Here is a 26040-nt window from a genome sequence, read left to right as displayed (position 1 = left end):
ACTCCGCCGACACGAAAATAGGGCCCACTGTGTCAGTTCAGCCACAACAAGAGGTACTGACAGAACAACACTTCCTGCTACAGTAAACTCAGTAAACTACAGCCTGTGGAAAGGAACACGAACCAAGTTCTTTACCAAAATAAAACTCAAATGCCAAGAGAGACCAAAGCAAAGTCCAATATTCATTCTGGGGAAGAACTGACATACAAGCAGCAGAATCTGTCAGGGCATGTCACTGCCTGAGGAAAAATGTAATGTAAATGTAAAATGTGTCATGTCTTTTTTCTTACATTTTGAATGAAAAGACTTGCATTCAACCTTGTTCAACTTGCCTTTGTGATAAACATTACTACAAACATAACTGAATTATTGTCATATCATGAAAGCAAATTTGAATTTGAGAGAATTGCAGTTCAGCGCTTTAGAGCATAACAGTTCTCTCTCTCTCCTTACTCTTACGCTTATGTTTCTCCTCTGTCTCTGAGCGTGGAAGTGCTGATGTTTCAGCAGGAGGAGTCTGAGTGAGAGAGCTAGAGATGCACAGAGAGGGGGGAGAGACAGAGAGAGAGAGAGAGAGAGAGAGAGAGAGAGAGAGAGAGAGGACGGCAGACAGGACGGGGACCGTAGAGACATTCGGAGCGGGAGTTGTTTCGGGGAGATGCTGTCCCCACCGAGGAGATGGATCAGAGACCAGCCTCTCAGCTCTGTAACCTCGTAAGTCAACTCGTGTTCTGTTTTGGAAGTTGGTAGGACATGTAGGCTACAGCATCGCCTCTCTTAAGTTGTCATTTTCTAAGTAAAACTATCGTGACTGGCGCTGTGTGAGGATACACTGACAGTCAGCAGCTGCTCTGCTCCACCAACGGTAAACAGTGGACTACAGATCTAAACTAATGTCAACATACAAGTGCTGTTTAAAACAGTTTTACATTTGAACATTTTGTGTTAATTAATGTACAGTATTTGATATACAGTTATAAGCTCTCATATGAAGACATTTTATATTATTACAACTGTGTTTTACTATATTGTCATTCATCATCTGTTTATGGAGCAGCAAACACTTATGGGTGTCCACAGAAGGAGTTTAGCTGTTAGCAAATACATTCATAAACACAGATCTGCTTACAACAGGCTTAACTTAACCTAACTTAACTGTTTTATGGTCTGCTTATGAATGCTAAATGAAGTGTTACCCAGGCTTCAGTTGGATGTTCCAGATTTTGCTGCATTTGCTCCTTTTTTATTTGATCAAACCATGGCTAAAATGAGTTAAAAGTGTATTTTTCTGTTCATAATACACACATTCAATTCTCACTAATGTTTTTAATTGTAGAAAATGTCCAAATCTAAAAATAGGTTGGGATTATAGTCTTTGGTGCAGACATGTAGGCTCATTTACTTATTGTCTGTGTCTGTGTGTATGTTCTCCCCAAAAATAGTGAGATGTGAACACTAATATTGATGCTGAAATGACTGATTATTCAATTAGTCAAATGACAGAAATGAATCATGTAAAACTTGTGTTTGTGTGTTGTTAATCCATTTATCACTCAAGTCCTTTATCAAGTAAAAGTGCCAAACATTTTGCTGGTAGCTTCCCCAATATGAGCATTTATTTTTTTGTATAATATAATTATATATTCTTTAAAAAAAAAATCTTTCAGTTTTGGATTGTTAGGCAGATAAAACATGTCATTTGAAGACACCCAGAGCTCTGAGAAATTGTATTATTTTTTCTGATATTTTACAGACAAGAGGATTCATTGATTAATCATAAAAATAATCAGCAGATTAACTGATGATTAAAATAACTGTTGGCTTCAGCTCTAAATATCAGTGATCCTCATCAAATCATTCAGTTAGCCCTTGTGACCTGTGTGGAAGCATCTGCATTCCCTCTGTTTCTCCACTCCTTTATTCAGGTTTGTAGCCATGCTGGTGGCTTGCTGGTGGGATAACATGTCAGTCTGTCTGTCAGTCCTCCACTTTGGACTGAAAATTTGGACTGAAATATCTCAACAACTATGTAATGGATTAACATGAAATTTTTGGCTGGACTTGCCACAGACCAGCCCTATAAGCACAGTTGTCCCTATTGGCCGTTGCTCTTTCAAAATGAATCACCATCTCTCTGGCTGACAGTGCTATCAGCAGCCAGCAGGACAGATACTCTGCAGAACTAATAACACGCAAGCTTTTCATTTCTCTGATGTTTTCACATCACAAACGATGAACAACAGCATTAAAACACAAGTGTTGCAGGTAAAACATGAGATCCATGTTCATGTAGCCGTTATATCAGTTGAGTATGGGGCAGCTACTCTGAAGGTGCGCTTGATTTGACTGTAACTGCAGTAACCAGGCAGAGATAAGCCTCCTAAATTTGCAACCAAAATGCTATCAAAACTTTCATTTACAATTTCCACCACAGCCTCCATAATCATTGACTGGGAAAGAGGCAGAAAGGTGCACAGGACCACTACAGAAAAATGCAGATGAACATTTAATATTTAGGAATACAATTATAGACACTAACACTGACTCTCCCTGTAACAAATTGGCCACAATTTCACACACTGACCATATACGGTCCAGCCATATACTTGGTTTTGACCTAGTCTTGTGTTTAGTCATTCAGTGTTCCCAGAGGATGAACCTTACAGACTTTGGTGACCCCATGACTTTTCCTTTACTTCACGTGGGTGAACTACATTCTGTACTGTGTCTGAACACATCCTGGTGTAGACACTGAGGACTGAAGCTGCTGCTGCTCTGCTAACATTCTGCTTTCAATATGAGGCCCAGGTAGATTATATGTTTGTCATGTTTCATGTTCGTGCACTTGACCAGACCTGGAATCCAAGTCAGGCCAAATTGTATTTAGCCTAATGGAGTGGAGTGTGATTGTATTGCTGCAGGTCTCAAGTCTCTATGTTAATATGTCAAATAATTATATGGATCCAAGTGGACTACCAGCTCTGATCATGTGGTGCATCATCTTTGACTGTTCGAGTTGACTGCATTTTGTATCAGGGTTAATTAACCATGGGTCTGTTCAGACCAGATTTGACTGTCTTTGTACTGGTTATACTGTAACTGTCTTGTTACAGTATAATCAGACTAGGTCTGTCGCCTGACTCTGCAGTCGGACTGCATTGGATTTAAAATGTTTGTTTCCCTTGACAATACACCCCAGCATAATGAATTTAATTTAAGTAATTTCCTGTGAAACAAAATGCTTGTCAGGAAGTGTGTCAGAGTGTAGTGTTGGGTGGATTTAGTCCAGACAGCTGTAAGGTGGAAGTATGTGTGCATTCTTCCTCTGCTGTAACATATTCTTACCTTTTTGGTTGGACAAGAAATGAAACATATTAAACACACATGGATGACCCCTAAAATCCCATGAATCCACTATAAGCTGCCATGTGAACACACAGCAGCCAAATCAAAAGACCAAATCAGCGCATGCTGGCTAATGTCACTCAGCTCTCTGCTGATATTCTATCGCAGGTTGCAGGCAGTGTGAAACGTTAGCCTATCAGCATCAGATTACGGTCTGCTGATCGGACCAGATAAGTGTAACAGTAGGCTGCACTGTGTGCATGTGGGTTGGTCTCGTTACCTTGAGTCCAATTCAAGGTCAGTCAGGGCTACAGGCTCGACCCAAAAAGTTGTGCAACATGTCAAAGGCAGAGCAGACGTTTCAGGTCTCCTCCATGTAACCTAACACAGGCTGCTAATGTGACACACTGAACTCACTGATGTCGTTCTTTCAGTTATAAAGAATGGTAGTCATTTTTTAGCACCTAGACGGACTTGTTAATTACAGTAAATATGTGTACGTCACTGTTGCTTCAGTTCAGTTTGTAGCCCTACTGATGTCATTGCTCTAGCGATTTGAGTGTTGGATTCTTTGGTTGGTTGCCTGGTCCATGTTTTTACCACTTTGGTCCAGACTGAAATATCTCAACAACTATTGGACTTATTGCCATGAACTTTTGTACTGACCTGAGAGGATGAGTTGTATAACTTTTGTGATCCCCTGATTTTTTTGTCTTGTGCCACCATGAGGTTAACATTTGTGGTTCAGATTGAAATATTTCAAAAAGTGTTGGATGGATGACCATGAAATTAGGTACAGACATTCATATTCCTCACAGCATGAACTGGTGATCCTCTGACTTTTCATCAAAACCATTTACATTCCCATCAGTCTGAGGCCCTGTTTACATCTGGTATTAACATCCGTCTCGGGTGATCCGATCACAAGTGGACGGCTCTAAACACAGGTGTAAACACACCCAAGACACATTGAGGATGGATTGAGATCTGATCACTCAGACCACATTTGGAGATGGTCTGGGCCGCATGTGGCCACATTCATTCAGTAGTGCAAACGCAATGCATCCTGGGCCACACTGAAGGACCACCTACTCAACTGACGTCCTCTATTTTCCGGCAGACTAGGCACAAGACCCTCCATCCAAAGCTGTTCAACTTGTTTGATAACAGGATGAACAAATTATTTTGTTTTTCATGTGAATTAAAGATGTAATCCACCTCTCGTTTTTTCCTGTTTTTCCCGTTCCCCTAACCAGTTTCCCTTCTCAAATCGACAATTAGAATAGAAATTAAATTGAATTAATTAAATTCAATTTTTGCTTGTCTTTCTAAAAAATATTTCAGAAGCTAAACGTTGCTGGATAGTTTCTTCTGTCCTGTCAAGTTGATAACCACACGTTTTAGTTTTGCTGCGCTGCTCGACATAATGAGCTCAGAATTTATCAGGAGGACGGCTGCTTTACTCAAAACAGTATCAACCTGGACTGTGTGTGTAACAGCTGATCTACTGGATGTGTAGAAGAATACAGAACATTAATTAACATTAGATCCTGGCCGATGCTGTTAGCGTGTCAGAGATTTAAATAATCGATGAAGTTATGCTGCTGTGTCTTGTGTGTAAATGTGCACAGCGTCTCTCAATGGAGAGACACAGCTGCGGGGAGATCGCTGCACATCTCTCTCTCTCTCTCTCTCTCTCTCTCTCTACATATATATATATATATATATATATATATATGTGTGTGTATATATATATATATATATATATATATATATATATATATATATATATATATTTGTTTATCCTGTTATCAAACAAGTTGACCACAGCTTTGGACATAGGGTATAGGGACCCCTGCTCCTCCTATTGGTTAATAACGAATGAATTTGGTCTTTGCAAATGGAAATGAAGTCCGTGTTTATTTGCATATAGAGCAGGGAAGTGAGATCTGATCACAAGTGATCACTCAGGACGCATGTGGAGATGCATGTTAATGCCAGGTGTAAACAGACGTACTTAGAACTGTCCACTTGTGATCGGATCACCAGAGGCGGATGTCAATGCCAGGTGTAAACAGGGCCTGAGTTGTACTTTGTGTTTAGTGCTAATTAGCAAATATTAGCACGCTAAAATGCTAATCTAAAATGGTGACCATTGGAAACATTATACCTGTAAAACATCAGTATATTAACATTGTGAGCATGTTAGCATGCTGATGTTAGTGTTAAGTTCAAAGCCTGCCTGGCAGAATTGGTGCCTGGCAGACTTTTAATGTGAAACATCTGCAGGAAGTCTTGAGTTTCATTGATGGTAGCATCACAGCATTTAAAAAAACAGCAAATTAAAAGCAGCTGGAATTAATGAGTGAATGAAAACAGTATTTGTGTTAAAAAAGAGAGAGTGAGAGCAGCAGCGTGGTGAGTATTACATGACTGTTGTTGTACTGTGCTATTGAAATGTACATCATAATGAATTTATCATTCAGGCCATTATAGAACTGGTAATTCCACCACACCACAATCATCAATCATTATTTACATCAATGGCAGAGAGAAGCAGACCTTTATTTGGAACAGGCTGTTACTTGTAAGTTGATTTGGTGTTACTGTTCATTATGTTGTATCATGATGTGTTAAATATTCCATTAACAGATCCAAATCCACTTCACTGTGCTGGTTTCACATTCTCCTCAGGCTTCATATCAGCAGCCCAGTGTTTAGTTTAGGTCATAAATATGATTTCTTTGTTCAGGGTGACCTGGCTGTGTAAGATATCTCTATCAAGGGACAGATTAGCAGCTGCTGGCCAGGCAGTGTCAGTCCACAGTGAGGAAGGAGAACACATTGATCTGCACATAGACTGGCTGTGGTTTTGACTGAGCTCCAGACCACTGCTGGCAGAGAGATGCCTGGAATTCTTTAAAAAGAGAGTTGCCTACCTGAAGCTACCTCTTAGCTTACACACAGAGGGCAAAAGTTCATGTGTGTTTGTGGGGGCTGCAGAGGGAGACCTGGAGGAGGAATAGACCAGGCTCCAGATGTTGCTGTAGCCTGAGGAAACCTTATTTCCCTGTTCTGATGTCTGTAAGCTCCCTCTGCCCTCCCACCATAACATCAGAGCTCAGTGTCAGAATAGGGTCTTACTTCACAATACTGCTGACCAGTTTTCCAAATATATTGCAGTGTTTTGCAATTAAATGTGTTTCTTCTAACTTGAGAGCAGCTTGTGGTTTCAGTCCATTTCCAAATTATATGGAAATCACCTTGAAGATTTGACAGAAGCTTGAGATAGGTCAACTGAACAATGGACACTGTGCGTACTTTGTACTGTGCATATACAAACCCAAAAATGGGTACAAGAGCCTGCTCACTCTCCTCTGTATTTTTTGGAGAAACAATTTCACGTTTTTAAAGTAGACTCAAGTCTGCCTCTGGATTTGACTAGTGCAGTGTCCGTTCAAAATGTGCCTGTTCAGAACAGGCCGATTGCTTATTATTTCTCGAGAACCACATATATATGTATCAATTGACAAAAGTATCAATTGAAACAATAAGGATTTAACAAATTAAATGGTTTAAATCCAGACAGAAACTTGACCAGTGAGACTAAAGTGAGGTTGAACCATAGAAGCAGTTTACAGCCTTCCATTGGTTGATTTTGCTGCCAATCAAATGTGTCTGTGCTCCTATTGGATAGTTCCTCCGTCTCTGTTTTTTCTGCTGTGTATGCTCCTTCTTATCTCTCGGGCAGTTTAACTGAGCAGGGCATGTGTCTCTTGTCCCCTTCAGCAAATCAGAACCCAGAAGCCCCTTCCTGCTGTGATGTGACAGTGTTGATATCAAATAGCCCCAGCTGCACTCAGACATGGAGCTTAGTGGCTCACTGTTCACTTGTTTATGCAAAGTTATTAAATGTGACGCATGTCCAAATAACTTCACACTCGACACTGCACTTCCTCAGCAGTACACCCGCCAAGTGTGAACTTGAGTCAGAACCCAGAAGACCCGTCTGATATATCTTATTTCTCTGTGCCCTAGACCTCCACTCTTTTGCCTTTATGAATGAATCAGGATGCAGGAGATACTATGGACAGGAATGATGTGTTCTACTTGTTTGTGCCTTATAGACATCTCAAACTGAACTCAGCTGGAGAAGTGTTTTATGCATGTCTATGGTTTGTGTGGCTAGTCAAGTTAAATCACAGTTATTTATATAGATCAAAATCACACATTGCAAATATGCCTCAGTGGTGTTTACAATCTGCACAGCATACAACATACTCTATCCCTAAATAAAGAAAATCTTCACTAAAAATATTTAGGAGAAAAAAGTGAGAAACTTCTGAAAGAGAAAAGAAGAGGGATACCTCCTCAAGGATGGACAGAGTTGTATATAGAGTAGACAGAAGTGGCGGTGGTAACAATACAAGACACACAGTGACTAGCTAATGCTGTAATAAGATAAGATAGATGAGATAGACTTTATTGTCCCAGTGGTAAATTTGCCTTCGACATCACAGTGTCTATAGTATAAAATCACAGCAAAACAACAGTAAAAAACAGCAAATACATTCATCTATCAATTGCACATGCCCATCTACATCAGAAAAAGTGCACACATAGTACAATAACAGTGATCAATGTCAAGAAGGACAGCTATGGCGTACACATATTTCAGCCTAGGTGGTGTTGGGACTGGTAGGAGTGTGTCGGTTATTAGTAATAATTCATAATTATCATAGATCATTATGAATATGAAATCAAGATATTATTAATATTAATTAATAATGCGGGCACCAACTGTTAAAGAACCTCACAGGGGGGACACAGCTGTCAGATCTGTGAGGAGCACGGTTGGTTATTAGCAATACTTAGTTATTATCAGAGATAATCATTAATTATAAAACCTAATAGAATTATTAATATGAATTAACAATTACAGGGCACCACCCGGAAACCAGGACCAATAACCAAACAAGGCAGTCTCATAAAAGAGTTCACCTAGAATATTAATATCCGAGGGATATCAGTATTCACAGGTGAACAAAGAAGGGGTGTATTCAAGCTCTGACTCCCTCAATCCGTCACTTTTCACGATATATAAAACACAATAATGATAAAAGAACTTCTCTTTAAGAATATAACAGTATTTATTAGACTTAGCAGAATTAACAAAGTTAACAAATGCTTCATTCAATAAACCACTGTCCTAAAATCTAATTCTACCTAAGCAAACACATAAACAGCTATGTACAAGGTGAACACATGCAGGTGAATGCGTGTATGCGTGAATGCAAAGTGACGGCGGTATCTTGGTCAGACAATAACAAGATGCCGCCTGGTGGTTGGCAGTCTGTAATGCATGTTGTCTGGTTTCTGATCGACAAAGCAACTTTCTCACTCACGGTGTCACAAACACAGCAGTAATGAGCAGGACAAACACAAAAACAGTCTAGCGTGGTGAACACAATTAAACAGGCAGCAAACTTCATATATGTGGCCGATTTGTTACAGGGAGAGTCAGTGTTAGTGTCTATAATATGTATTCCTAGATATTAAATGTTCATCTGCATTTTTCTGTAGTGGTCCTGTGCACCTTTCTGCCTCTTTCCCAGTCAATGATTATGGAGGCTGTGGTGGAAATTGTAAATAAAAGTTTTGATAGCATTTTGGTTGCAAATTCAGGAGGCTTATCTCTGCCTGGTTACTGCAGTTACAGTCAAATCAAGCACACCTTCAGAGTAGCTGCCCCATACTCAACTGATATAACGGCTACATGAACATGAATCTCATGTTTTACCTGCAACACTTGTGTTTTAATGCTGTTGTTCATCTAACTATAGTGACTGGTGCTGTGTGAGGATACACTGACAGTCAGCAGCTCTCTGCTCCAACCACAGTAAACAGTGGACTACAGATCTAAACTAATGTCGTAGTGACTGTATAATCAGAGCATCAGAATAACACTACTGAAGAGAGCTGGACTTGAATAAGAATGGTGACACTTTAAGTCCCCCTATTTAGCATTTATAAGCAGTACACAAACCTTTAATAAATGGTTTATAACACACTATAATGTAGTTATAAGCAGATATCAGGACATTTTCAAAAAAAATAAACCTATTTATCTGTTAGGAACATAATTTGCATAAAAGCCACAGTGCATACACAACACTTAACTGGACAAATGACAAACACAGAGTAGACAACATACAAGTGCTGTTTAAAACAGTTTTACATTTGAACATTTTGTGTTAATTAATGTACAGTATTTGATATACAGTTATAAGCTCTCATATGAAGACATTTTATATTATTACAACTGTGTTTTACTATACTGTCATTCATCATCTGTTTATGGAGCAGCAAATACTTATGGGTGTCCACAGAAGGAGTTTAGCTGTTAGCAAATACATTCATAAACACAGATCTGCTTACAACAGGCTTAACTTAACAAAACTTGACTGTTTTATGGTCTGCTTATGAATGCTAAATGAAGTGTTACCCAGGCTTCAGTTGGATGTTCCAGATTGTGCTGCATTTGCTCCTTTTTTATTTGATCAAACCATGGCTAAAATGAGTTAAAAGTGTATTTTTCTGTTCATAATACACACATTCAATTCTCACTAATGTTTTTAATTGTAGAAAATGTCCAAATCTAAAAATAGGTTAGGATTATAGTCTTTGGTGCAGACATGTAGGCTCATTTACTTATTGTCTGTGTCTGTGTGTATGTTCTCCCCAAAAATAGTGAGATGTGAACACTAATATTGATGCTGAAATGACTGATTATTCAATTAGTCAAATGACAGAAATGAATCATGTAAAACTTGTGTTTGTGTGTTGTTAATCCATTTATCACTCAAGTCCTTTATCAAGTAAAAGTGCCAAACATTTTGCTGGTAGCTTCCCCAATATGAGCATTTATTTTTTTGTATAATATAATTATATATTCTTTAAAAAAAAAATCTTTCAGTTTTGGATTGTTAGGCAGATAAAACATGTCATTTGAAGACACCCAGAGCTCTGAGAAATTGTATTATTTTTTCTGATATTTTACAGACAAGAGGATTCATTGATTAATCATAAAAATAATCAGCAGATTAATTGATGATTAAAATAACTGTTGGCTTCAGCTCTAAATATCAGTGATCCTCATCAAACCATTCAGTTAGCCCTTGTGACCTGTGTGGAAGCATCTGCATTCCCTCTGTTTCTCCACTCCTTTATTCAGGTTTGTAGCCATGCTGGTGGCTTGCTGGTGGGATAACATGTCAGTCTGTCTGTCAGTCCTCCACTTTGGACTGAAAATTTGGACTGAAATATCTCAACAACTATGTAATGGATTAACATGAAATTTTTGGCTGGACTTGCCACAGACCAGCCCTATAAGCACAGTTGTCCCTATTGGCCGTTGCTCTTTCAAAATGAATCACCATCTCTCTGGCTGACAGTGCTATCAGCAGCCAGCAGGACAGATACTCTGCAGAACTAATAACACGCAAGCTTTTCATTTCTCTGATGTTTTCACATCACAAACGATGAACAACAGCATTAAAACACAAGTGTTGCAGGTAAAACATGAGATCCATGTTCATGTAGCCGTTATATCAGTTGAGTATGGGGCAGCTACTCTGAAGGTGCGCTTGATTTGACTGTAACTGCAGTAACCAGGCAGAGATAAGCCTCTTGAATTTGCAACCAAAATGCTATCAAAACTTTCATTTACAATTTCCACCACAGCCTCCATAATCATTGACTGGGAAAGAGGCAGAAAGGTGCACAGGACCACTACAGAAAAATGCAGATGAACATTTAATATCTAGGAATACAATTATAGACACTAACACTGACTCTCCCTGTAACAAATTGGCCACAATTTCACACACTGACCATATACGGTCCAGCCATATACTAGACATTCAGTGTTCCCAGAGGATGAACCTTACAGACTTTGGTGACCCCATGACTTTTCCTTTACTTCACGTGGGTGAACTACATTCTATACTGTGTCTGAACACATCCTGGTGTAGACACTGAGGACTGAAGCTGCTGCTGCTCTGCTAACATTCTGCGTTCAATATGAGGCCCAGGTAGATTATATGTTTGTCATGTTTCATGTTCGTGCACTTGACCAGACCTGGAATCCAAGTCCAAATGTGTTCAGTTGAATATGGGTGAAGTCTTGTCTGCATTTGCTCCTTTTTTATTTGATCAAACCATGGCTAAAATGAGTTAAAAGTGTATTTTTCTGTTCATAATACACACATTCAATTCTCACCAATGTTTTTAATTGTAGAAAATGTCCAAATCTAAAAATAGGTTAGGATTATAGTCTTTGGTGCAGACATGTAGGCTCATTTACTTATTGAGTTTGCCTGTGTCTGTGTGTAGGTTCTCCCCAAAAATAGTGAGATGTGAACACTAATATTGATGCTGAAATGACTGATTATTCAATTAGTCAAATGACAGAAATGAAAATCCAAAATGGACTCCCATTGTCCTGGGCGCCCTTTCCTGTTATCAGGCTTTGTGACTTGCATGCAGGCCTGCCTTTGTCTGATGCACATGGAGTATGAGGCCCAACAGTGGTGTTTTGGACAGGGGGACAAAGGAATTTTTAAAACTGTGGTGTCTGCTTAGTGAAACTCTGTACCACCTACCTGGGAGGAGGGGAGAAACTGATATTCAGGGTGGAGAACATGAGTTGGTAATCTAAAGATGGTTTCACAGAATTTCTTTTTAGTCATTGTACTGTACAAGATTTGGGATTTGGCTAACCAATTCTCTTATTTCTTCCCCATCTGGACTGTGGCTGGAGCTGTGGCTGACTGCTGAGTTCTGTTTATAGAAAGCTCAGACTGCTTAGACATCAAACCACAGAGCATGACAAAGTCAACGGCCACTTCTCTGCTGTGTGGAAACAGATATAGATGTTAGCTGGCCCCAGCTATTCCCTTCTGGGTCCTGAAACTTGGACTTTTGGGTTCTTAATTGCACTGAGGTGTTGGAGAGCAGTCAGTAGCCAAAATCTTATGCAGGTAAGAGGGAGAATATTGTAATTTGTTACAAGCTTATATTAGAGACAGGCCTTTAGTTCTGATTTCTCCTAAACTCAACATTTTGTCCATGTTTACCTATTTTCTTCATTAATTCAGTATAATGTACATTTCCACCAAAGAGTCATGTCATACTTACCACTCTGCTGAAAACACTTCTTCTCTAACAGAAATACTGTTTTCATTCACTTATTATTTCCATTTGCTTTCACTTTGCTGTTTTTTATTGCTGTTAAGCTACCATTATTGAAAGTCAACACTTCCTGCACAGATGTTTCATATTACAATTCTTCCAACAACTCAAGGCGTCGAGACGCATACCATGCAGTATAACCACATTGCACTCACTTCAGTTCAGGCCAGGGTCCTTTGTTGCATGTAACCCCCTCCACCACCTCAGTCTCTCTCTCTCTCTCTCTCGGAAACAAAATGGGACACTAAAATTGGACTAGAATTGGACAATATTGACCTTAACCATCAGAATAGAGCCCTGTAAAGGGAGCAGTAAAGAGTTTGTTTGCATGTGTGTGTTATTGTGTTTATTCAAGCAGTACCCACAGCTGTTGAGTGCTTCCAGGAGTTCATCTTGGCAGAGGAGGCTCAGTATTGCTCCAACAACAAATCTACACTCTGACACAGAGACAGACGGAGACTGCAGGACAGAGTTACTGCCTGAGTTAACAGAGAGAGATTTGCATCAGTGTTTTGGAGGGTTGCAGGGAGATACAATATACAAAAGCCTTTTTCTAACTTTTTAACCTCCTGCTGAACAAATTGCAAAGATTTGTTTTCTTTTTGCTGTTACAGCAGCAGAGTGTAAGGACAGCAATACTGTTTATAGGTGGTGTCCAGCAAATGACATAGGCTTTGTAGATATTTGGCTGACTTTCTGGGGAAAACCTGGTCTGATTAGAGAGACAGCATACATCCCACTTTGGATGGAGCTGCTCTCATATCTCGAAATATGGCTGAGTTTATTAGTCGACCAAAACCATGACAATCCAGAGTTGAGACCAGGAAGCAGAGTTGCAGCCCTACACGCTTCTCTGTGCTTCCATTAGAGCAGTTACCCACCCAAAACCACATAGAAACTGTGTCTGTCCCCTAATCACTTAAATCAATTAAATCTAAAGTAAACAGAAGAGGAGTTATATGTAAAAATCTAATAAAAACTAACACCACCTCTGCAATAGTACAACAAAATAGGAGAATTAAATGTGCACTCTTAAACATTAGATATCTTGTCATCTAAGGCTGTATTAGTAAATGATCTAATATCAGACTATCATATTGATATATTTTGTCTTACTGAAACCTGGCTGTATCATGAAGAATATGTCAGCCTAAGTGAATCCACAGTAATTATAGTAGGTGACTTTAATATTCATGTGGATGTTGATAATGGTAGTCTTAGCACTGCGTTTATCTCATTATTAGACTCCACTGGCTCCTCTCAGAGTGTAAAGAAACCCACCAACTATTTTAACCACACCCTCGATCTTGTTCTGACATCACTTTATCAAATTATTACTTGATAACTTTTGAATTCCTATTACTGGACTACATGCAATTAGACAAAAATGTTTTCACTAGATGTCTATCTGATAGTGCTGTAGCTAAATTTAAGGAAGCAATTCCATCAGCACGGAATTCAATGCCATGTCTCAACACAACAGAGGACTCTTATGCTATATTTAGTCCATCCCAAATTGATAATCTTGTTGATAGTGCTGCAGGCTCATTGCGAATAACACTTGACTCCTCCGCCCCTTTAAAAAAGAATAATAATAAAACAAAAGAGGTTAGCTCCATAGTATAACTCCCAAACCTGCAAATTAAAGCAAACAACTTGAAAGAATTTGAAAGCTATGGCGTTCCACCAAACTGGAAGAAACTTGTGAGGTCTGGCAAGATCTTAAAACATATTGGAAGGCCCTCTGTAAGAGATGCCTATTACTCATCATTAATAGAGAAGAATAAAAACAGCCCTAGGTTCATTTTCAGTAGTAAAGACGTTCTTTAATCATAACATTCTTACTGTTAGAGACAAAATTCATCACAGCCTACCCTCAACAGGCACCGATTTATCCCCAAACACAGGAACCTTAGAAACAGCTGTAAAACCTGATACATATTTAGCAGGGGTGTCACAATTCTCCAAATCAACGATTTGACTTTTGATTTTAAGGTCACGATTTGATTCAACTTTTTTTCTCCAGCACTGATGGCTACGTCATTGCTAGACTATTGAGTCTTGATTGATCATGGTTTTATGCCCTGACAACTGTGATTTACATTTTCAAATTCTTCTTTAAAAAGATAGCCTACATGGTATCAAGTGTGATATAACCACCATATTTTTTTGCAATGTACAACACTATGGCCATATGGTCATTCTTAAATTATTTAATTAATCATTAATTAATACTTAATTATTATAAATGTAATAACAATAACTAATTTCACCAGTCAATTGGGAACAAACTGTCAAACACAAAAACAAAAGGAAGATCCACTAGATGGCAGAAAGATACTTTACAACAAGAGCTGAGAACAAGAGTGAAAATTAGGTTGTAGCTCATTGTCTACCTTACTGTGGTCGTTTGTGTTTTAACAATGTTTTGCTCATGAGTTATTGATCCTGGAAGTTTGAATCTGTCAATATATTTCCAACTTTACCGAAGTGTGTTTCATAGTTTGCCTTGCCACACTGGTGACTTCAGGGAAGCAGGAGGATTTTCCATTTCTGTTGTTTCTCCATCATCTCCAACTCCAGCAGTGGCCATGGTGTCTCAGAAAGTAATGCAGCTGCAGGCTACCGGTGTGTCTTTGAAATGTGTTTTTTTTCTTCTACAGCGTGCAAGACGTATGCAAGAAGGCAGGGGTGGAGAGAAAAAAAATAAAGGGAGAATCGCCGATCCTACTTTTGATTTCAAAGGTCGAAATCCAACGCTCATTTCAATCAATTTTCGATTCAGAATCGAAATTTTGACACCCTTAATATTGTTATAATATTGACTTTTTTTCTCCAATCAACCTTTCTGAACTAACTTCAGTGATTTCTTCATCTAGACTCCATACCAACTAGACTGCTTAAGGAAGTTTCACCCTTAGTGAGCACTTCTTTACTAGTTATGATCAATCTGTCGTTTAGTAACAGGCTATGTACCACAGTCCTTAAAAGAAGCTGTAATTAAACCTCTTCTTAAAAAAACTATTCTTGATCCAGGTGTTTTAGCCAACTATAGACCTATATCAAACCTTTTCTTTTTCTCTAAGATCCTTGAGAAAGCAGTTGCCAATCAGTTGTGTGACTTTCTACATAATAGTTTATTTGAGGATTTTCAGTTAGGATTTAGAGCACACCATAGCACAGAGACAGCACTGGTGAAAGTTACCTATGACCTCCTAATTGCATCAGACAAAGGACTCCTGTCTGTGCTTGTCCTGTTAGATCTTAGTGCTGCATTTGACACCATTGATCATCACATCCTATTACAGAGACTGGAACATTTAACCGGCATTAAAGGAACTGCAATACGCTGGTTTAAATCCTATTTATCAGATCAATTTCAGTTCGTACATATTAACAATGAATCCTCCATGCATGCAAAAGTTAGACACCGAGTTCCACAAGATTCTGTGCTTGGACCAATACTAGATTCTGACAGGCAGTAAACCTCCGCTAATGAATTTGCCTCGATATGCGCTTTGATACAGACTGATTGAATGAGGAAGTGAAACAGTGTGTCTGGCTCTGTTAGAGGGAGAAGACGGAGAGAAACTCGAGGTTTATTGAAGAAAACCTGCCAGCAAGCAGATTAGCTTCACAGAGTCAGTTACTGCAGTAACTGACCCCAAGTTTAAGTAAGCTCTCTTTCTGAAACTGAAAACCCAGAGTTTCCCTCATCTCAGGGTGAACAAATTCAAAGTTTTCACTAAACCTCCTCTCTGAAACAGGCCTTTGTTCTATCTATCTCTAAAAGTGCCCTGAGATAACTTCTTTTGTGATTTGGTGCTATATAAATAAAATTGACTTGATTTGACTTGGCATGACTTGAATTTCTGTCCACTGTGGTTCAGAGCATGATATCTTGACTGCTGCTAGCCACGAGATTTGGTTTAGATTTTGTGGTTTCCAGAAAAGAAGAGATGCATACACTACTTAATTGCAACAGCAAATACATTTTGAAGGAAACATAATGCTGCCTGAATTATGTTTTCTTTCAACATAATGAGGAAATGTAGATGCTGGAGCTAATCATGTGTTGATAGCCTTGTGAGTCTGGTGACCCCTTGAAGTTTCATCTATCAAAGTTTAATGTAAATCTTTATCAACAGCTTTAAGGCTGTGATTCTGTTGTTTACATTATTATTGAAAATCATGTTTTTCTCTGCGTTTTACTGGTTTACATACAGATTTAATAATCTGTATCTGCACATGCTAAACAGTAATAATGCATATTAACATATGGAATGGATCTCAAGCTACTCAAAATGTCACATTTCTGACCACTATTTCTTTTCTTTTACAGCAAGCAAGCAAACTAGCAAAACTTTATTTATATGGCACATTTCATTCCAGAGGAGATTATAAAAAGTTTAAACACAAACAACATTCAAAATTAATCCATTGCACATGAGAAAAGGAATGTTTTCAGTCTGCTTTTTAACAATGTTAATGTTGGAGCACGTCAAATGCAATCTGACAAAGAGTTAGGCCCTTAAAAACCAAAAGTTGCTTCACCAAATTTAGATTTCTCTCTTGGAACAACCAGAGAGCCCCAGCCAGATGTGCTGAGAGGTTTGTCATAGGATAAGCAGGTCAGAGAGGTTGTGTGGAGCATGGCTGTAAAGTAAAAGTAAAACTTTGTAATAAATCATGAAACTAACCACAAGCCAATACAAGGATCTAATAACAAGTGAAATATGATCAGATTTGTCCTTGTTGGGATACTTGTTGGGGGATGTGGTATAAGTTGTATATTGTATATTTTATGTGAATCTCAGTCTTTTCAGTAGGGATGTGCAGAGGGCCCAGTATTTTTGTATTTTTATCTATATTTGTTGAGGCAGCAAAATTGTATTTGTATTTGAATAAAAGTGGAAATAGCCATAAAAATCCAGTTTTTATTTTTATTATGCTTTTAATTTTAAGACATTAAAATGTTAAAATGAGTGTTTATGAATAAACTATTTTACAAAGAAGGTCCCCACAGCATGTCTTGAAATCTACTCTCCCAGATCATAGACGACTGCGCTGACTACTGAGCTAGAACCAAATGCATCACCAACATGCAGGCAGACCTCTACTTATTTATACACCCATAACACAAAGACAGTACACAGTGTAATGTGAAGGGAAGAACTTCAAAGGTGATTCTTGCTTTGCACTTTTCATTTACTGCCTATTTTCTACAACCTAACTTTGTGGAAGGGAGAAGGGGAACAACAGGTTATGGAGAGTCCCTTGGGAGCACTTCCCTTGTGTCAGTAGCTCAGCTTAATCTCTGGTGAACATCCCCAACTCCAGGAGTGATGTCCAAATAAGGAAATGTGCGTCATGTAGCAGGTTTATGTGACTCCCGTAGTTGAGATCTGCTGATAGACGTAACGGGAGCAGAGGAGAGAGACAGTGATGTAACCGACCTGTGTGCTGATAGGTGACTTTTTTTTTCTTCCTGAAAACAAATAATTTTTAAAATATTTGTATGAAATAAATGTTTGCAAAAAATAACTCCACTATTTGTGCTTTGACGAGTAACGTATTTGTATTCGGGCACACACCTACTTTTTAGGCAGACCTGGATGATACAACAGTCCAACAGTTTTTCTTCATCAGCCTAAGACAAGAAGCCTCTTATTCTGGAGATATTTTTTAAAATAACAGGCAGTTTTTGTGGTGTTGGGGATGTGACTCTGGGACATAAATTCAGATTAAACCATTGCACACAGATTTCTGTTGTACTGCAGGTAGGCAGAAGATGGATGAGAACACACTTCTCGACACAGTATTTTAGAATCAATAAGAAGAATTTCAGTTTTGTCTGTGTCGAGTTGCAAGAAGTGGTGGGATGTCTGTGACTTAACAAGGTTTACGTCCCCTAGGGACAAGCATAAGTACAACTGTGTGTCATTTGAATAATTATACATTGTGTTTCTGGATTATGTGGTCTAGAGGTAACATACTGCATCTGTGCAGCTGCAACTGTGATGTAAATTTTCCTAGATATAAAGTTACCAAGAGATACACAAATTGTCACTTTAACACTCTAATCTAATAACTATAATGTAGACACTTCACTATTATTACTATTTACTAATTATAGGTCGTTGATCACCCTGAGAAGAACTGTTTCAGTACTGTGGTTAGCACATAAACCCAATTGAAATGTATTACATGGCTGATTAATGGTCAGGCAGTCACTAACTGCTTATCAATTTATCAATCAATCGATTTTTATTGATATAGCGCCAAATCACAACAAAAGACAGAATAACAACAGTCATAACAATAACAATAACAGCAGCAATAGCCAGGGAAGGACACCAACAGAACTGTGAAGGACTGCGAAGGCTCGGTCTGCAACCCAGGGTTTCCTGCGAGATGAGAAAACACAAAAAACTCTGGGGAAGAAGCCAAGTTAGTAACATGCATTGATGGTACATGCATGCAATGAAGGAGAGAGGAGCTCAGTGCATCATGGGAAGTCCCCCGGCAGTCTAGGCATATAGCAGCATGACTAAGGGCTGATCCAAGGCTAGCCTGGCTGGCCCTAACTATAAGCTTTATCAAAAAGGAAAGTTTTGAGCCTACTCTTAAACGTAGAGAGGGTGTCTGCCCCTCGGACCAAATCTGGAAGATGGTTCCACAGGAGAGGAGCCTGGTAGCTGAAGGCTCTGCCTCCCATTCTACTTTTAAAGACTTTAGGAACGACCAGTAAGCCTGCATACTGGGAGTGCAGTGTTCTAGTGGGGTAATACGGTACTATGAGCTCTTTAAGATATGATGCTGCCTGACCATTAAGGACTTTGTAAGTTAGGAGAAGGATTTTAAATTCTATTCTAGATTTTACAGGAAGCCAATGCAGTGAAGTTAAAATGGGAGAAATATGATCTCTTTTTCTAGTTTTTGTTAGTACACATGCAGCTGCATTCTGGACCAGCTGGAGAGTCTTCAGAGACTTGTTGGAGCAGCCTGATTGCAATAATCCAGCCTAGAAGTAACAAATGCATGGATTAGTTTTTCTGCATCTTTTTAGAACAGGATGTGCCTGATTTTTGCAATATTACGTAAGTGAAAAAAGGCAGTCATTGAAATTTGATTTATGTGGGAGTTAAAGGACGTATCTTGATCAAAGATAACTCTCAGATTCCTTATGGGGGTGCTGGAGGCCAGGATAATGCCATCCAGAGAAGCTATATCATTAGAAACTGTTTAGGGCCAAGCACAATAACTTCAGTTTTATCTGAGTTTAGTAGTAGAAAATTGCAGGTCATACAGGTCTTTATGTCTTTAAGGCATGCTTGGAGTTTGTTTAACTGATTGGATTCATCAGGCTTCATTGATAAATATAATTGGGTATCATCTGCATAACAATGAAAATTTATGGAGTGTTTCCTAATAATATTACCTAAAGGAAGCATACAAGATGAATAGGAATGGTCCAAGCATAGAACGTTGTGGAACTCCGTGTCTAACTTTTGCCTTCACGGAGGATTCATTATTAACATGTACAAACTGAAATAGGCCTGATAAATAGGACTTAAACCAGCTTAATGCAGTTCCTTTAATGCCAATTAAATGTTCCAGTCTCTGTAAAAGGATTTGATGGGCAATTGTGTCGAATGCGGCACTAAGATCTAACAAGACAAGTATGGAGAGAAATCCCCTGTCCGATGCAATTAGGAGGTCGCTTGTGACTTTCACCAGTGCTGTCTCTGTGCTATGATGCGCTTTAAATCCTGACTGAAAATCCTCAAATAAACTATTGATCTGTAGAAAGTCACATAACTGATTAGAGACTGCTTTCTCAAAGATCTTAGAGAGAAAGGGAAGATTAGATATAGGTATATAGTTGGCTAAAATGCCTGAATCAAAAAAGGAACCTAGGACTGTTTTTATTCTCTTCTATTAATGCTGAGTAATAGGCGGCTCTGCCATTACAGAGGGCCTTCCCATATCTTTGAAGACTATCTTGCCAGACTAAGCGAGATTCTTCCACTTTGGTGGAACGCCAAATCCTTTCAGATTTTCACGATGTTTGTTTTAATTTGCGGGTTTGGGAGTTATACCATGGAGCTAACCTCTTATGTTTTATTATCTTCTTCTTTAAAGGGGCGATGGACTCGAGTGTTATTCGCAATGAGCCTGCGGCACTATCAACAAGATTATCAATTTGGGAGAGACTAAAATTAGCATAAAAGTCCTCTGTAGTATTGAGACATGGCATTGAATTCATTACTGATGGAATTGCTTCCTTAAATTTAGCTACAACACTATCAGATAGACATCTGGTGAAGACTTTTTTTTCTAATGGCGTGTAATTCAGTAATAGGAATTCAAAAGTTATCAAGTAATGGTCTGATGAAATAGGATTTTGTGGAAAAATTATTAAATGTCCAATTTCAATCCCATAAGTCAGAACAAGGTCGAGGGTGTGGTTAAGACAGTGAGTGGGATTATTTACACACTGAGAGAAGCCAATTTAGTCTAATAATGAGATAAACACAGTGCTGAGACTATCATTATCGACGTCCACATGAATATTAAAATCACCTGCTATAATTACTTTAACTGTACTAAGGACTAAGTTTGATAAAAACTCTGAGAATTCAGATAGGATTTCAGAGTACGGGCCAGGAGGACGGTACACTATAACAAATATAACTGGCTGTAAAGTTTTCCAGGTTGGCTGAGAAAGACTAAGAACAAGGCTTTGGGTTGATGATTAGGCTTGAGTTGAAAATGGCTGCAACTCCACCTCCTCGGCCAGTGTCTCGAGGAATGTGAGTATTAATATGACTTGGGGGAGTGGATTCATTTAGGCTGACATATTCTTCATGACACAGCCAGGTTTCAGTAAGACAGAATAAATCAATATGATGATCTGAGATTAAATTGTTTACTAATACGGCTTTAGATGACAGAGATGTAATGTTCAAGAGTCCACATTTAATTCTCTTATTTTGTTGTAGTACTGTAGTATTGGTTTTAATTTTTAATAGATTTTTATGAATGAATCCTCTTCTGTTTACTTTGGATATAAGTGATTTAAGTGGTCAGGGGACAGACACAGTCTCTGTGTGGTTTTGGAGCATCAACTCTGGGTTGTCATGGTTTTGGTCTACTAATAAACTCAGCCATATTTCTAGATATGAGAGCAGCTCCATCCAAAGTGGGATGTATGCCGTCTCTCCTACTCAGACCAGGTCTTCCCCAGAAAGTCTGCCAATTATCTATGAAGCCCACATCATTTGCTGGACACCACCTCGACAGCCAGCGGTTGAATGATGACATGCAGCTATACATGTCATCACTGGTTAGGTTTGGCAGGTGCACAGAGAAAACTACAGAGTCCGACATTGTTTTTGCAAATGTACACACCGACTCAACATTAATTTTAGTTAACTTACCTCCGATTGGTATAATTAAGAGTCGTTCCTGCCGATGTGAATAACACTTGTCCCATATTTACATTTATCCTTAGCCAGCAATTTTAAATTTGATTCAATGTCACCCGCTCTGGCCCCAGGAATGCATTTAACTATGGCTGCTGTTGTCGCTAACTTCACGTTTCTGACTATGGAGCTGCCAATAATCAGAGTTGGTTTCTCAGCAGGTGTGTTGCTGAGTAGGGAGAACCTGTTAGAAACATGAACTGGTTGGTGGTGAACCATGAGCCTCTGCTTAGGGCTATACTTCCTTCGGACAATCACCCAGCCACCCTGGCTTCCCGACTGCTTGGGAACTACCGGGGGAGTAGGAGCTACGCTAGGTCAGCCCACATTGGATACTGGAGGCTGGCTAACTGCATTAGCTACTGATTGGTTTTCCATGGTGCAGAGCCGCGCTTTGAATTCACTGAGCCTCGCCTCCAGCACTGCAAATAAACTACATTTATTACACATACCGTTTTCACTAAAGGAGGCAGAGGAATAAATAAACATTTGACTCACTGAGCAAGATAGAGCAGGAGAGTGAGAGGGAGAGAGAGAAGCCATCGCTAACTGTTTCACTAGGTTTAGCTGCTAAGCTAACTGCTGAGCTAAAGATAACTAACAACTGTGGGATTAGCGAGAAAAGTCGGTAAAAGAAGGAGAGAGCTAAAAGTGCTTAAGAAGAACTAGTGTACGTTTAAATATACAGCAGGTGTTTATCCACAGTAGTGAGAAATATAGCAAAGTTAACTGAACTGGGAGCAGCAAAAACACTATCAGTAACCACAGTCGGCAACAGGAAATGACACAATATGCTTACCGTAGCACGTCAGCATGTATTCAGTCCCTTATGGCCGGTCTTCTCACTGATTTTGCTGAGGGATGACATTTCAATTATGCAAAATTTGGCAATGGCATATTCAATAAACTATCATGTTGTCTCTGAATGGCTTATCAATACCAAACTTAGTATAAGTGTCTTGATTTAGCAAAATCCAACCTATGATGTCAACACTATTAAAAATCATAACCCATAAGGTTCGCAGCATTCCGCAGTCTAAGTATGTCAGTCTTAAGAAAGCTGCACCTACTTGAAAAAGCCTGGCTAGAATTAACGACAACTTTCATTTGAGGCTCAAGCCGACAATGACAATGCTAAAATTAATGTTGAGTCAACGCTAAGTCTAGCCAGACTGGAATAAGCTTGAAGTGTGCGAGTGCACGGAGTACATAAGCATCCCAGAACAGTTGATTGTCGAAAACACGATACTATGTCGCAAAAAGAAGAGAAAACTAGTGCTGTGTTCTTCTCTGCCGCAGAACAAACCTGCAGATGAAACTATATGAAGAATATAAAGGAGTTTTCACCAAAAAAGGCAAAACTACTGCAATTAACAAGATCAAGGAGATGATTTGGCGCAAAATTGATGACAGATCAGTTGTTTACCTGTAGGTGGGTAGTGATGGCCTAAAGGTTAGATTATTATGATGATTATTATAACCTTTTCTTTTTCTTTATTTGTCATGTAGAATACCATCTATTAAAAGGCAAAGATAGCAGTGAAATTTACTTAAATCCCCCCCCCCCCCCCCTTTTATTGTCATAAGTTTCAGGGAGACTACGTTTGTCATTGGTAGAAAATGACTTTCTGTCATGATTTCAGTGTGCACACAGCAGCAGCCGCTTATCATGGGAGTAGTGTACGAAAATAGATTTACGTGGTTTAAAATGTTTTTCCATATGTTGTCATGTATGAAGAGACCCAAAATGAACACTGTGGGTGGACTGCTTAATTTCTATAGGCGACTTATTTAAACAGCATAAATGTTGTATAGGAATGATTCTGTCTCAGAGCTTTTTGATCCATATAAGCAGCTGATCACTGTAACTGTGATCACTATAAGCAGTTTCCACTGTATACATTTAAACACAGCAGAAGGTCATGGTTTGGACTTATTTAATTTTCTTTTTGTCTTCACAGCTTGAACAAAATGGGTGAATGAATAAATAAATAACTTCAAAATAATGCTGGCACACTTTTATTTCTTAAATTATGAATACTAAGCTTTTAATTAAAAGGGTTGCGAGTGTGAAAAGACACTTGATGGAACCATCTTTTGAGAGTCTGTTTCCGTCCATTGGACATTCTATGACACACAGCTAAATTAAGCTTGACCGTCAGCCTGCCACGGAGCAGGCTAGTTCTGCTGAAGTTACCATGGTTACTGAGTTGGGACTCATACAAGCCACGGTGATGGAACAGATCTCTCAATTAAGTTAGTGAGGCTTATCGAAATAAGCCAGGCTATCCCGTTAGCCAGCTTGATGGAACACCCCTCAGGGCTATCTTAGCTTGGATTTGGACACCGCAAGTTTAAAACAGAAAATTACAAACATCTAGTTTGAAAGATGTAGACATTTTTCAGGCAGTAAGTTTCTAACTAATAGACACTATAGAGTTGCATTATGGGAAGTGTTGAATCCAGTGCTGGTTGACTACAGAGACTAAAAGTTAGGATATCTCAGCCCCTGCTGCTCCAACAGTCTTTATTTAATCTATATGACAATATTATGGAGAGTTAAAATTTAGCTGTAGTAGACAAACATAGCTGCTACTGTAATTCAGTTCTCAAACAACCAGTCAGCACCCTTATTTCACTAGCTGTGGACAATGCAGAACATGCAGATTTTGCAGTTTTATGGACACTTCACTGTAGAGGGACTTTCCATCATTTGTTGACATAGTGGACATAACATTATTCTCCAGTGACATATATCCCAAGACTGAGGACTGTGTCGTACAGACTCTCACTACCCTACACAACACTCTGTACAGTGATGTCATTCTTCTGAAATGTCAGTTCGATAAAAACTGGAATCAGGGCATGAGTGATGACATACAGACTGAACTCCCTCAATACTTTCCTAGATAGAGAACTCCCTGAATCATTGGCCAACTGTAAAATGTTTTCATTGATGATGTGTGATAATTAAAAGTAATTGTAAAAGTACAATTGTATTTTCTGGTAGGGTCCTTGAATTTTTAAATTTAATTTCTGTTAGTGGCTGTAATGTGAGTTTATTAAACAATGGTGAGTGGCAAGTATAGTATTAGCTGCCTAATTTAAGCAAAAATAGTTTAGGAATCTAATGGCCTTGGACACACAAGGCCCGCCTGATTTTCTTGGAGTTCATCTACTGTATGATGTCTGGCTAATCAAGGGCTCCTCTGTCAGACAAGGCCTCAGGATAAAATAAAAATACAGGATTTATGGCCTGTAGCATTTCAGTTTATATTGTATTTTAGTGGTGCATATTTCAAAATTGTTACAAACCAACTGACTCGGTAAACTTGAGACTTAAAGGGGCCAGGGCCACTGGGAGTCTGGTGCCCTAAGACAGTTACCTGCTTTGCCTGTTTGGCATCAACTATAATGACAACAACCTGAGTTTATTTAACAAATACTCTTGGCTTATTTGTACTTAAGAATGACCACAAACTTTATTTAACTCATCAGATAACAGTAGTTGTTAAGCACAGATACTTATAATAATATAAAAAATGTTGGCAGTGATCTGAGCATTGTCATTAAAGGTAATCTGGGGTTTTGTACATCCAGTGTCAACACTCTGGTGAGTGAGCATGTCCACAGAACATTCCAGAGTGTCTGATAAAGGTGCCAAACCTTGCTATAGAGCTGTATCTTCTAAACCTGGATTGGATTAATTTTTAAAAAAGTTCAATTTACTTCAGGTCAAACATCAGTAAAAATAATGACTTGAGTAATATGCTTATTGCCAGTAACTCCTGAACAACAGAATTGCAGCTTGGGGTCATTTTTATTAATATTATACAATTAGACTACTTAATTATTCAGTCCACAGTCTTTAATTAAAATTACTGTGTAAAAAAACAAATACAGTTGGATGAAACAAAAGTAAAGAAAGGAGAAAAATCGAAACAAATGAACAAGT

General features: G+C 38.8%; 1 protein-coding gene across 2 annotated transcripts in view; it reads left to right on the top strand.

Annotated features, from left to right (window-relative positions):
• Positions 1-580: 580 nt before the first annotated feature.
• Positions 581-26040, top strand: part of gal3st2 (galactose-3-O-sulfotransferase 2) — a 42059-nt gene continuing 16599 nt past the window's right edge. For both annotated transcript variants that reach the window (XM_067593759.1, XM_067593758.1), the window contains exon 1: positions 581-714. In XM_067593759.1, coding sequence (XP_067449860.1) covers positions 659-714 — 56 coding nt within the window. In that variant the 5' untranslated portion in view covers positions 581-658. The remainder of the gene's footprint in view (positions 715-26040) is intronic.

The sequence above is a fragment of the Thunnus thynnus genome, chromosome 7, assembly GCF_963924715.1.
Source record: "Thunnus thynnus chromosome 7, fThuThy2.1, whole genome shotgun sequence".
NCBI lineage: Eukaryota > Metazoa > Chordata > Actinopteri > Scombriformes > Scombridae > Thunnus > Thunnus thynnus.
The sequence above is the reverse complement of the archived record's forward strand: the minus strand, read 5'-3'. Positions and strand labels throughout refer to the sequence as shown.